Source organism: Myotis nattereri (assembly GCF_964212035.1).
Source record: "Myotis nattereri genome assembly, chromosome: 15".
In the NCBI taxonomy this organism is placed as follows: Eukaryota; Metazoa; Chordata; class Mammalia; order Chiroptera; family Vespertilionidae; genus Myotis; species Myotis nattereri.
The window spans coordinates 27245991-27260266 of record NC_138090.1 but is presented as its reverse complement, the minus strand read 5'-3'; the positions used below and the strand labels follow the sequence as shown (position 1 = coordinate 27260266).

General features: G+C 62.4%; 1 protein-coding gene across 1 annotated transcript in view; it reads right to left on the bottom strand.

The window, feature by feature from the left end:
* Positions 1-14276, bottom strand: part of GSE1 (Gse1 coiled-coil protein) — a gene marked incomplete at its 5' end in the record, with an annotated part of 105239 nt that overhangs the window by 23302 nt on the left and 67661 nt on the right. The window contains one exon of the mRNA XM_081108118.1: positions 10751-10969. Within this exon, the coding sequence (XP_080964244.1) occupies positions 10751-10969 (219 nt within the window). The remainder of the gene's footprint in view (positions 1-10750; positions 10970-14276) is intronic.

Here is a 14276-nt window from a genome sequence, read left to right as displayed (position 1 = left end):
CCCCACGGACAGACAGAGCTCGGCCCTGAGCAAGGTGCTCCCGCCCAAGCCTCTTCCGTGTGGCTCCTCCCTCGCATTGTGCGCAGCCTGCACGACTGTACGGGGCAGCCCTATAGGGAGACACCCGTCCAGCCAGATCTGCCCCCACCCAGCCCACAGGCTGTGCCCCAAGAGCTGCCCAGCTCAGCAACCCTGGAACAATGCCAGGCCAGGAGGCCCCTCACTCCCAGCTCCCACCCGTCAGTGCCCGGCCGGATGGGCAACCACGGCCCACACCCTAAAATTTGGCAACCCCCAGTTGCCTGTGCAAAGCCCTGGAACCAAGCACGGGGTTTAGATTCCAGCTCTGCCCCCACCAGCGGGGGCAAGCTCCCAGCCTCCTGTCAGGGGACAGCCAACAGGGCAGGACGGGAGCGGCCTTGCTTCCTGCGGGGAGGCCTCCGAGGTTCTGAAACCAGCTGGGGCTGACCCAGCGGCTCCCGGGGGCCGGGGGCTGCCGTCCACTCTGACAGCCGATGGGGGAAATCCTGGTGGTAAGTTGGGAGGGTATGGCACCCAGACCCTCACCAGGTTTGTGCAACTCTGGGAAACAGCCTGCGTCTCCTCAGGCTCTGTTATCTGCCCAGGGCCTGGCCTGGCATTCTGCTCCTGAGTCTGTACCTGGCACAACAGGGCTGGCGTCCACCAAAGTGGCGTCAGGACAGAGCAGGCACAGAGGGCAGGAAGCGGCCAGAGCCTCAGGCACAGAGGGAGTCACAGCAACACCACCGAGTGAAGATGAAAAACGAGAAACGCAGCTACAGGGTCTGAACGCAGTTGTACCTGCTGTTCACCCCCCACCCCCCCCGAGCGGGGCGGGGCCTCACTGTTTCCGGCCTGTGGTTCACTCTGCAAATTCGTCTCACTGGACGCTTATGGTCTGTGCACTCTTTCGTAGGTATTTATCCTATATAATAAAAGCCTAATGTGCAAATCGACCGAACGGCAGAAAGACCAGTGGAACGACCGGTTGCTATGATGTGCACTGACCACCAGGGGGCAGACACTTAACACAGGAGCTGCCCTCAGCCTGCAGGCCCCAGGCCAGCCAAGGCGGGTGCCAGCTGTGGGGGAGGGGATTCCCCGATGGCCCCACAGATTGACCCTGATCGCTGACCAGGCCTAGGGACCCTACCGGTGCATGAATTTCGTGTTCTGGGCCTAGTATTTGGATAAAAAGCCCATTTAAATTTTTGGAAAAATACAAAATACTAGGCAGGGATCTTGCTCTTTAAAAAAGGAATTTCCATGGAATCTCTACCAATCTCCTTTTCCTGGGTTGTGGCATCTTTATTGAGATATGACTCCCAGACCAAAGAACCGCTCCCCCCATATCAAGTTTGTGGATTCAGTGGTTTTTAGTATATTCACAACTGTGCAACCATTACCACAATTCTAGAATGTTCTCTTTACCCCCAAAAGAAACTCCCTACCCATTAGCACTCTCCCCTTCCTGCAGCCCCTGGCAACTACCGATCTGCTCTCTGTCCCATGGATTTACCTATGCTGGACCTTTCATGTAAATGGGACCATACGACATGCAGCCGTTTGTGTCGGCTTCTCTCACTGAGCATGATGTTTTTATGGTTCACCCCACCACACTCTGTGTCAGGCCTGCATTCTTTTCATGGCTGAATAATATTCCACTGTATGAAGGGACCCCATTTTCTCGATCCATCATCATCAACGGATGGTTGGGAGTATCACCTTGTGAGTGGTGTTCATGTGACCACTGCGCATAAAGCCTCAGATACTTGGCTGCCCGGAGGACCTACTGTGCGCCCAGCTTGCACTCTGGGCGACCCTGTCTAAACTCTGCCTGTGAGTGGAGGGAGGGTGGATATTCATGCTCTGGAGCCAAAAATGTAAAGAAATAAAACAAACACACCAAGAGCCCCCACCCATCAAGGCAGAGGCTGTAGCTGCCTGGAGGCCAAGTTGGGGTCAAAGGCCGGATAGACTGTTGTCCTGCAGGGCTTAGGGAAGAGGAGACCAGACACCCTGAGCCCCATCCTGCACCAGCTTCTGGGCCTCAGGGAGGGAGGCGCCTATATTCCCCCTGGGGAGCAGGAGCACCCGACAGCCCAGGGGATAGTGGAACTGCCTGGGAGACTCAGGGCCACCTGGCCTCTGCCCGCGCTCTTCCCTGCACACCACCCTACATCATTCGTCTCCGGATTAGCCTCCTTTCTAAGAATGAGGGAGCTGGGGGTGGGGGGCGCCTGGGAGGCCATCACAATTAGTGCCTAATCCCTTGGGGCCGGGCTGTCAGTAGCCAGCGGAGCACGCCATCGATCCCTGACCACGCACCCGCCAATTAGTGAGCGGCCACCCGACCCTGTTCTCTGGGCGGCGGCAGGGCCGCGATCGCTGTAATTAACTGGAGGCATGTGGCGGGAGGCAGGGGACGCAGGCGGATTGGAGATGACAAGAGGCAGAGCACTCAGTGTCACCTCTGCTGCCTGACTTCGAGGATTAGCGCCTCGGGCCGCCTGGGCACATGTAATTAACAGCTGAGACCCCAAAGATGCCACAAGGGGAGGGGAGGGAGGCCTGGAAACAAAGCTGCAGCACTGCAGCAGCCTGTCAGCTCTCCTCGACGTGCACTTCACCAGCCACGCAAACAACTATTGAGCACCAACTGCATGCCCTTAACAAGGATCTCTGTGTCACTAAGGACCGCCTGGCTTGGGACACTGTAGGGTGCGGAGGGCAAGGACTGGTCGCAGTCACACCAAATAGCCCTTGTCCACCCCAGGCCTGACCCTGCACTGAGTCAGGCTGCCTAGCCTGGGGGCGTGACAGAGGAGAGAGATGACGGCGACCACGTGATCTTTCTCTAAAAAAGGACCATTGGGACACCATCCTGAGAGGCACGTGGGGCTGGCGGGCAGCACTGCATGGGCAGCTCGGAAGCCAGCAGGAGGCAGCTGCTGCCGATTTGCCAGTGAGCAGCAGAGCAGCACGGGTCCCTTCCGGCTGAGCTGCCCAAGTGCAGGCCTGACCTGAGACCCAGAGCCGGGGGGGGGAGGGACCCCGGGGACCCGCTGTGCTCTGCTTGCCCGGCCCCTCCGCTCTCCCGTTTCTGCGTCTGTTCTGGTCTCTGGGCCGACCTTACGCAGTGAGAACTTTGTCAGGCCGTCACGACCCTGGGGACACCATGACCCTGGCTGCCACCGGTGGATGCGGGGCTGAGTGAGCCCTCGGTCTGGTGTGGGCAGCAGACCCGCTGGGAGACAGCCTCCCATAAGGCCCTCTCCCTCCAGGCTGCTCCTTCGCAGGCCCCAGCCCCACCCAGGATGTAGGAACCCTGGCCTGGTGGCCTCATGCCATTTGGACCCGGAAAGGGGTCTGGCCATCGATCAGCCGGACCCCTTCATGTGTGAGGTCCAAAGGGGCGGTGGGGACCAAAGGCAGCCTCCCGGCCAGCAGGCAGCGGAGTGGGACGGACACCGGACCGGACTGTCCCAGTTTGGGTTCTGCCTCCTTTCCCTGAAAGGTCCCCACGGAAACGGGAACAGTGGGCCCTGAACGGAAGTCCAACCTGTGCCGGTGGGAACGGGAGCGTGGGGTCAGCGAGGTGAAGTCCCCGTCAAAAGCACAGGGTAGTGGGAGTGGGGTGGGAACCCTCTGGACTCACAGCAGCCCTGGCCCAGAGCGGACAGCCGGGACAGGACACTCCCACCTGCCACCTGGAGCTTCTCCACTGGCTGGGAGGGGAGGGGGACAAGCGGAGTCCCCACTCCACTCCACGGCCACCAGCACGTTCCTGCACCTGACTTACTGTCACTAAACCCAAATCAGCAAGCGTGAGATGCAGATCTTTACCACCAAATGCATTTCCAGGGGCCAATGCCTAGCTGGTGAGCAGGACTGGAAGGCCAGCGGGATCCTGAATTGAGGGGTAATGCTACTGTGTTAGGGTGCAGAAGCCGAGAGGGGTACACCAGGGAGGCAAGGGAAGAGGGGCGAGGAGGCAGAGGGGCTTAGGGCGACAGGGAAAGTCGCTGTTGCATCATCACGGCCAGGGGAGGCCAACGCTCTTGATATCCAGACCAGGTATCACCCGCCAGCCCACTGCTCCGCTCGCCTCCCCCAGCTCCCCCGCCTTCCCTCCCATCTCGCCGGCGCTCAGCTCCCAGGCATGCCCACTGCCCCTTCCCAGGGCTGCGTTTTCCCCGGTGCGGCCTCCCTTGCCCACCTGCCTCCAGAATCCCAGCCCAGCAGACAGAAGAGAAGGGAGAGGCGCCAAGGGCACCCCTGCCGGAGCTCATACCTGTGCAGAGACAGATGGGGCTGAAGACACCCACAGGGAGATGCCACCTCGCCAAGACTGCCAGCCGCACGGCTGACACACACGCGCGAGCAAAGGGGGTGCCAGGCGGGATCTCTCCTCCCCGTTTGCTCTGTGGCAGCAGCAAGGAGAGGCCCCTCAGGCTGGCTGAGCGATGGGCACGCGGAGGCAGTCACAGCCCGAAACGCAAGCAGCGGGAGGGAGGGCGCTCCCAGCCGCCCTGGGACCCCGGGGCCGGACCTTGGTTCCAGGCGGCTCCAGGGGCTCAATGGTAACCGGACCCGCCTGCAAAGCCAGGGACAAGACGAGGCAGATAGCCAACTGACACTGGGGAAGGAAGCTGGCTGGGGACCCAGCGTTCGGGGCTCTGGACCTGAACGACAGCTAGAAATTCAAGTCCAGCTGCCACCATCGCCACCCTTGTCAACCTCCTGATGTCTGATCCAGAGAAAGCCGTGGTAGCTTGGTCATTTCTCTCACAGGCGACAAAACCGGTGCCTGTGCTCAGTGCAGATGCCACGGGGTGAGGCCGCTCGCCCGTCCCACAGGCTCAGGGCAGCCACGTCACACGCCTGACGCGGACGCGATCCGCTGGAAGACGCCATGGGACGTGGATGGGCCCACATGGCTTCAGAGCCCACCCTTGCTCACTCCACCGCGCCCAGCACCTGGCCACAAAGAAGGCCCCCAGGCCACAGCTGCCGGAGGAGATCCCACGCCCACAGCCGAGCCCCAGGCGCTCTCCAGGGGCCGAGGAGCTGTGTGCTGTGACCATCAGCCTCTGCAAGACGTGCAGGGACAAGAGTGGATGAGCTGGGATTGGCCTGATGTGCCCCCGGATGTGCACAGGCCCCGGGTGTCTCGGGCACCTGCCCCCAGTGGCTGAGGACGGGGGCCCTCGGCTATGCAGCCCCAGCTCTCAGCGGCCAGCGCGGCAGCCCCACGGGAGGTGCCTCAGCGGCGGAGGCGAGCAGATTGCCACACAGCTTGTGAAAGCCGCCCTGTCACGCTCCGGACGGCGGGGACACAGGCTACCAGACTCGCCCTCTGTGGGGTGCAGAGAGGAAGGGTCAGGCTGAGGAGGTTCCTAGAGCAGAGCGAGCAGCTATCAGGCCCCAGCCAGGGCCAGGCAGGCCCAAAGGGAGAACAAACTGTCTTGCACCCTCACTCAGCCATTCAGCAAGCACCTCCAAGCCCATGGGCCGGCTGGGGACACCCGCAGGCCCTGCCAGCCCTGGAGGAGGCTGAGAGGGGCCATGACCTGTGACGTGTCTTGGGACTCCTTGCCTGGGCCTCATTCCAAGGCCCAAACTGGGGTTTCAGACACCTATGGGGGGCATGGTTTCTGTCCAGAAGAGGTTCTAGGAGGGGGCCTGGCAAGGGGGGAGGCCAGCCCAAGGCTGGAACTGGCCTAGCAGCTTCCAGGGCGGAGGAAAGGCCGAGTGGCCCCGGAGACATTGCTTTGACGGGCAGGGCAATGAGGGGCGGGCTCCAGTAGCTGATGACAGACATCAGGGGCACTGCCTGCGTGACACCTCAGTCCAAGGTGGGGCCCCTTGGCCTGCCACTGACAAAGGGTCTCATGGGTGCATTGGGGTCAGACCCAGACTTGGGATTTAGACCCAAACCTGTAGCCTGAGGCTCCTTCCAGAATGTGGTGTGGCTGGGTCACTCCGTGGGCCCCTTTCTCCCAAGGAGTAAAGACCAGGGACTTGGGGAAGGAAAGAGGCGCCCTGGGCCTGGACTACCCCATGCCATCGGCACAGGCAGGACCAGCTGTGGCGGCAGTGGCTGACCCCAGCCCGGCCAGGCGCTGCCTCTCACTGCGGCCAGCCCGAGACCCGGGCCCAGCTGCCAGTGTCCAGGAGCACCCCCCCTGCCCCCCGCCAAATGGAGGCACCTCCTTCCCAGGCCCCTCCCAGGGAGGCCCTCAAGCCCCAGGCTGGGCTTCTGGAGGGGGAGGGGGCAGAGGAGAGGGTGGTGGCATTAGTGGTGGGGGTGGGGGTGGCAGTAGGAATTGGCGCCACTGGTGGCCGTCATTCGCACCACACAGCTGCTGTGCCTGGCGCTAGCGTGTTCCTGCTGAATCATCAGAATCCACGAGGTAGATGTTACCCTTGTCCTGAGAAAAGACAGAGGTGAGGTGACAGGGCCAGGGTCGCACAGCCAGGACGTGAACCAGAATCCACTAATCGCCCGATAGCACCCGCCCCGGGGTGGGTAAAGGGTCAGGCGGTCCAGGCATCCGGCCCCTAGGGATGGGCGCCCGGCCACACTGGCCACAGGGGACTGATCAGGCCGGTTCTGCTGCAATGGAAAGAATGCGCGTTTGGGAGTCTCAGGAAAGATAAGGTTCCCCACGGAGGGGTGACTCCCCACAGCCTTTCTCCGGCAGAGCAGACGCAGAGCACAGATTGCTGCCTCTGAACTGGAGCTTTAAACCACACTCACGAGGAAAAGCATTACAAGCCAGAGAAGCAGGGGGGACAGCTTGGTCCGCGGCTCAAAATAAGATGACACGTCCACAGCGGGGGAGGGGTGCGGGGGGTGCGGGGAGGGTCAAAGGTGAACCGGATGCGCTCCAGGCTGGGACAGGCACTCGGGCAGCCTGGGGCTGACAAAGCCAAAGCCAGTCAGCTTTCCATGGGGCCTGCGGGGTGGCGTGGGGCGGGCGGGGGCCTGTGCAGGTCTGGAAGCGGCTCTGGCTCCAGCACCTCTGCCTGCGGGGATGGTGCTGTTGGGAGGCGACCATGGGGTCCTGAGCCACCTCAATCCCCAGGTGCTGAGATGCCAGCACTTCCGGGAGTATGAGGGCCCCTACCCCACTGTCCAGGGGGCCCCCTCAGAGACACGAGGCCTGGCCTGGTGGGAGAAACAGCAGGTGGCAGTGTCCTGTGACACGAGTCCTCTCTGCTGATGATTTGGGAAGCTTCAAGCTCGATGATGTCGTCCACCAACAAAACAGAGAACAGAGGCCAGGGCTACGCTGAGCACGGGGTGGGAGGGTGGGTGGCAGCATGTGGCCAGTGCTCAATAAACATCACTGCTGCGACTAAGGAGGGAACAGGGGTGTGTGCCACCCAGCCCAGGGGCGCCGTGTCGCGGGAAGGCACGAAGTCCTGCATTGCACCGTGGAGGGGCTGGAAGGCAGCACATGGCTGTGACCCACAGGGCCAGCACCCCCATGGCGGAGTGGCGGCCAATGGGTCCCGGGTTCTTTTAGGGGTGACGAAAATGTGCTGGAACTAATGGTGATGGTCACAGAACTCTGAATACACGAAACATCAGAGCTGTACCCTCGCAGTGGTTCTCAACCTTCCTAATGCCACGACCCTTTAATACGGTTCCTCATGTTGTGGTGACCCCCAACCATAAAGTTATTTTTGTTGCTACTTCATGACTGTAATTTTGCTACTGTTATGAATCGTAATGTAAATATCTGATATGCTATATGTGTTTTCCGATGGTCGCAACCCACAGGTTGAGAACCGCTGCAGGATGACTTTTATCTTAAAAAATGAACACGTCTAATCCCTCGCCCACTGCCAAGCCTACCCAAAGTCCCCTGGCTGTCCGGCCAGGGAGGAGAGGCAGAGCAGGGGAGCTGGGACATGCTGTGTCCTGCATCCCTGTGCCTCGCTGCCCCCGGCTTCCAGAAGCTGCCCACTCTTTTCCCCCACACCCTCCAGGGAGGCACGGACTACTGAGAGCTCTTCAGGGGGGCACAGGGGCCTCCTTCCCTACTGAGGTCGCCGCTCAGGCCGGTGCTCCTCACCCCGCTCTCCAGACACTCGGAAAGCCAGCAGCAGCAGCTTACAACCTGACCTCTCTGGCCGCGGCTTCTCCGGCTGCGCCATGGACCAACCTGGGCTGCCAGCCACTTCTGCAGATGGAGACGGCAAGGCCAGAGCAAGGGTGACTCAGTGAGAAAATGGGGCCGGGCATGGGGTATGACCCAGAGAAGGTACCATAGGGTCACTAAGCATCTCATTTCTTTACATCAAGGCCCCGACTAGGGCTGCCCAGGTGGAGGATTGCAAACTGAGCTCATTGCCACGGCTTTGAGCACTCCACTTTGCTTGTGGCCGCCACAGCCAGGTACAAGGAGACGAGGCCCAGGCACACACACATCAGAGCATCCTGGGGTCCACATACTGCTCCAAGGTCCACAGATGCCGAGCCCCACCCAGACTTCAGCTTTCTCAGCAGAACAAGGGGAATCACCTCAGGAAATCAGCGGCAGACACCGCGCTGTGACGACGGTAAGAGCTCAGGCCAGCGTGGGTCACCTTCTACCGACACTTCTCAGGGCGTCACACAAAACACCCGGCTGTAGCCACAGAGCCTGACCCGCGTCAGCAGCACACTTTGTTCCCAGCCAGCGAGGCCCAGCAGCCTCTGGCACACCGGCTGCCTCCTGGGCCGCCACTCACGCCAGACGCTGGGCCAGCCTAGGGCCTTGGCGAGGAGCCAAAGAGCCATTGAGGCAGCTCCTGCTCCCTGCCTCCATGTGGGCCCGCATCTGCAGGCCTCTCCACCACCTGCCTTGGCAAGGAGGGGCGTGTGCCCTCTCGTTGCCACATCCTCTGCAGATGTGGGTGTCACTCTGGGACTCGAGCCCGGCGGGCCGGGAGTGGACACAGCTGCTTGCTGAAGCCCTGACACGGGGTGACTCAGCCCAGGGGACCAGCGTCCTCCCACACGCTGCTTGGAGAGCCACGCCAGCCGTTTCTTTGTCTTCTGGAACGCTCTTAGAGAAGACGGCCAAAGCAGGGAGCTGCTGGGCAAACTCTGCCCCAGGGGCTTCTCACAGGCTCTGAGGAGACCCCGAGCCTCAATTCCAGGTATGTGCGCGGCTCCCCGGGCGCCCTGTAGCCTGCCCGGCTGTCTGGTCTGGGGCCTCACTGGGTCCAGGCAGAGAGCTCAGCTCGCTGCCTCCTCTGGGCACCTGCTCTTCAGCTGGGCGGTGCACTGTGACCCCAGGCAGCCAGGCCTCTTGGCACTGACGCTGTCACGTCCTGCAGCCTGTCGCTCAGAAGTGGCCATGGGGTCCCCAGGCCGGCGTGGAGGGTGAGGAGGGGTGTGCATGCAGCGACGAGGAAGGTCTGCTGGCAGCTGCACTGCCCAAGTGGACGGAGCAGCCCTCAGCAAGTGGACGTGAAAGCAGGCCCCAGTGTCCTCCCTCCTGGGCCAATGCCATCCTGCCCATCAATTCTAAGCTCATTCCCCCACACATCCTCCTCCATCCCAAAACCAGGTAGTACAAGGGGCCTGGGAAGAGACGAGATCCCAGAACTGAAGAACCCCCAGCAAGCCCAGGTCAGGGCAAGTGTCTGTTCCACTGAGCTGAGGCCACAGAGCCCACAGGAACCGACACAGCTCCTTCCTGCGCACGTGTTTCCTGGGCGCCCCCGAGGGCCCTGGAACCCAGATGCCAAGTCTGGGGCCTTTGGGGCGAGGCAGACGACAGGCAGAGGCACCCAGAGTACCCACTTTCTCTGCCCCAGATGTGGGCCCCCGCCTCCTAGCGGTAAGTCCAGAGGGTGTCTAAGAGGCCTGCACCAGAACCCGCATGGGCCCAGGTCTCCCGGCAGCTCGGTGAAAACCGCCCCTTCCCCCTCTCGTCGAACCAGTTGCCCTTGCCCACAACTAACACGGGCCAGCAGGACGCTCATCCTGAGGAGTGCCCGAAGCCAGAGGCACCAAGAGCCTCAGGGTTCAAACAACAAGAGGGAAGCTCAGAGAGGGTCCGCGTTTGCCAGTGTCACGCAGCACGTCACTGCCCCCAAGACACCAGAAGCAAGGGCTCTGGACTGCTTGGGGACACCAACCCCTGTCCATGCCACCGAGCAACCCCTGCTTCAGTGAGATGGGGATGCCCCAGAAACCCTGTTCCAGGATCTTTCAAGTTTCCAGAGCCTGTTCCCTGACACACTGGGGTGGGTATCAGAGCCTGGAGCCACATGGCTCTCTAGGGACAGGTGACCTGGGGAGTGGGCTCCCAGGGGCTCCAGGGAGGCGGGTCAGGGCTCAGCACTCCCGAGGCCACTTGGGGCTCCGGTGGCCCAGCAGGTCCACCTTCCTCAGCCAGGTGCACATCCCACCACCGACCCCCCCACGGTGGCTCCTGGACCCAAGAAAGGACAGAGGCAGGACAGAGCGAAAGCAGAAGCCAAGCAGAGGTGCCCGTGGCTGGGTGGGCGCGCTGTCCGGGCAGGGGTCCGGGAGGGCCTGCAGCTCACGGTGCTGCTCCCACCAGACAGAACCAGCACAAGAAAACCAAGCGGGGACTGGAGCCCTGGCTCCTGCTCGTGGGACCAGCTGCTTCCCGGGCCGCCCCAGGAGCCGAGCGGCCTGGCAGGAAGGCACGGGGGCTCCTCTCCCTCCCTCGGTCGTGGCCTGGCGTGCGCCTCTTACCTCTGGGCTCCTCTGCCTGTTTGGCGAGCTTGCGCAGCGCAGCGGCAAAGCTGGAAGACGGCGCGGCCTGGGCCGACAGCGCACTGCTGGTGGCGGGGCTGCCGCTGGGCACCAGGGCGCCATTGAGCGGCGAGGGGGTGAGGGGGTTGACGGTGGCGGTGGTCCTGGTCGTGGTGGAAAGCATTCCTAGTGAAGGGGACTTGGGCTCATGGCTCATGCCTGAAACAGGAAGAGAAGAACCAGAGGTCACCCAGAGAGCAGGAGGCCAGCACCAGAGCGGGGTCCGGGGCTCAGGGGTCTGGCCAGCAGGGGCATGCAGGGAGCAGGAGCAGCCTGGGTGGCCCCAGAGGATAGGCAGGCAGAGCAGACAGAGCCAGTGCTGCAGAGAGAATGGGCTGCGAGTCCAGCCAGTGGCCCCGAGGGCCCAGGGACACCCCCACCCGCCTGGATCCATAATGAAAGAACAAGGACCCCAATGGCTCGACCTGCACCATCCTACAACCTTGCCAGGGCCACTGGGTAGGCCTGGGAGAACGCAACAGCCTCAGAAATCATCCCAGGCCAGGCTGGGGGAGGGAGACTGAGGCAAGGGGAAGGGCCAGCCCGACTAACAGTGATAATGAGGACAAGCAGGCCAGCAACTCACGGTTAACCTTCCTGACAGGCCTCTGGCACAGCTGGTGAGGCCGGCACTGCTACCGTCCCCGTTTTAGGAAAATGGAAACAGAGGCTCAGACAGTGCAGGCCGGGTATCTGACTGAGCATGGGGGCCCCATAGAGGCAGGCCCCCAAGACCAGTGCACCACTTCCCCTGAACACACATCCCGGAGAGCCAGGCCATGCTGGTGCCCTCGGTCCCCTGCTGGGCAGGGAGAGATCTTGGGGGCGCGGGCCAGTGCACGGAGGTGGCAGGTGGCTGGAGGCCTTGTTTGTCGCCACCATGCCCGCCTGAGTCCCGAAGCCACCCAGGGATCCTGAATGGTCTCCAGCTGCGGAGGTGCCCCCGAGAATAGCCTGTGCAGGATGGGCCGCGTCAGCGATGGAGGGAGAAGTGGGGGACAGAGCACAGCGAACAGGCCCCGCCGTGCTCCCTCACCGGGCGCAGACCCCGCCTGGAGAAGCTCCAGATTCAGAACTGCAGATCTAACCGTCATCGGCGGGGAAACCCCCTCCCCACAGGGGGCCAGGGCCAGGCCACGCTGGCCAAGGAGCTGCCGCCCACCAGGGTGACCTCCGACGCCATGCGGGAGGACTTGGCCACCTAATCACAGGCCCGGCCTTTCCAGTCCCATTCAAGTGTCAGTGAGGAGGCGGAACCTCCCCCTGCCCCGCACGCCCCATCAATCAGGCCCAGCTCCGTCTTGGGCGGGAGAGGATGCCATAAATAAGTTCTCCGTGAACATTTCCTGCCTCTGGGGCCACCTGCCCAGGCCCAGTCCCTGCTCCCTCGCTGCGGTGCAATTCCAGGGCGTAAATCGAGGCCGCGGCCTCGGAGCTGGCAGGGGCAACAGGTCATGCGCAGGAAGGAGCAAATTACCCTCCAACCCCCAAGGCCGCGGGGTCGTCTAGGGAGGAGGTTCTTGGCATCATGGGCGTGGGGGTGGCGCAAGCTCAACCACAGAAATCCAAGAACACAACAGGGCAGGAGCATGGGAACAGGCCCCCCACCACCCCGCCCCAGGCTGTGATGCCCCGACCCAGAGCCCACCTCACTTCTGCAGGGTTCTGTGTCAAGTCTAAACGGGTCTGACTGGAACCTGCTTCCATGTCCCCACCCCCAACGCGGCCAGCTGAGCACAGGGGTCCCCCACAGGGGCAGGCCCCCAAGACCAGCCCACCCACTTCCCCTGAACCCATGCCCTAACCCTGAGCCCCAGAGAGCCAGGCCATGCTGGTGCCATCAGTCCCCGCTGGGCAGGAAAAATGTCTCGGCAAGGGCCGGGTGCATGGCGGTGGCAGTGGGGCGGGGGAAGCAGCTGACGCATAAAAGACAATATTGAGGCAGGCGCAAGCTCGAGGGAACACCATTCTTTCGGGTGAGGGCTTGTACTTAGGGAACAAAGGACCCCCTCAAGAGCCCCTGTGCCCACAGCCAGCAGGCTGGCTTCCCAGCTGCCGGCGGGTCACGTGGGCAGCAGTGCCCACGGCACCGACCCGCGGCTGACCCCTGGTGTCCTCCTCTTTCTGGAAGGGCGGGGGAGGGGTGGGGAGAGGGAGCCACATGTCCAGTCACCTAGAACTCAGCAGAGAAACCCAAGAACCGGGGTCCTTGCCCCTAGCAGCCTGATGGCCAGAAAGCACAGGTTCTGACAAGAGTCCTTTCTCAGCCAACCTGGCGCCCAGCCAGCCACTCAAGGCCCAGTGAGCACATGGACAACGTGCTCCGGAAGCTTGGCCTCAGGCTGCCTTTAGTGTCCTTCCCCCCCTCCCATGGCCAGCAGGGACAGAGGATGGGAGGTGCGGCCAAGGCCACGAGTCAGCAGAAAGCAGGGGCCTGGTGTAAGGGCTCAGCACTGACTCAGCGGCCAGGCGCCTGGGGTTTTAACCTGGCCCTGCAGCCCTTAGGCAAGTCACTCCACCTCTCTGAGCCTCAATCCCCTGGTCTGCAGAATGGAGATAAGGAGAAAGTCCACCTCATTGAGGTTAGTCCCGGAGGGACTCAAGGAGCTAATTTATGTGCTGGGCAGGCACATACCAAGGATCGCTTGTTATTATACAGCCCATCAGCCGACTGGGGCAAAAACCCTGCTCCTAGGTCCGGACGGGTCTGGGGTCTGGCCAAGGCCACGCAGGTCAGGCTCAGCAAACCAGGACAGAGGCTGCCTACTGCCCCACCTGGGGCTTCGAGGGGCAGAGGTGAGGCGGTGTTAGAAGTCTGTCCAATGCTACCCCTCCTCCTGCTGCTGCCTTCCCCAGGCCTTCGGGACAGCCAGGCCCAGCCTGGCATGCAGGCCTCGGGCAGAGGGCCAGTGCCATGACCCTGAGCGGGCAGCAGCGGCAGCTGAAGGCTGACACTCAGGACACCGGGGACCAGAGCTCTTGTCCTGCTGCCCACAGGGGACAAGAAGGATGTGTCCCCACGCACAAGCGCTGATGTGGGCAGTCCACAAGTCCTCAGGGTCTGCTCAGCACCCACTCTCAATGCACCAACTGGGGGGTTGTCTCCAGATGCTAAGTGGCATACGATGGAGGCCTGCCCGTCTGGGGCCCCAGGCAGGGCCTCAAGTTCACCAGGTCCTGACAAGGAGCTCAGAGGAAGGGCACTACCAGGGCCGCTTGGCAGTGAGGTGCGTGAGGAGGGACCCTAGGGCTCCCTCACCCAGGGGACATCTCAGCAACCTCAGAGGCCACACAGATCCTCGGGGCACCTCTCAGGAGAGCCCGGGAGAGGCCGCAGCCGCAGAGCCACCACTTACCATCCCTCCCTGTGCCCACTCCTCACGGCCTCAGGCATCGCTCAGAAGCCAGCAGCGTGCAAGTGGGGAAAGTAAAGCCAGGAGCTGTTTGAACGCTGGCAAAGGCCATA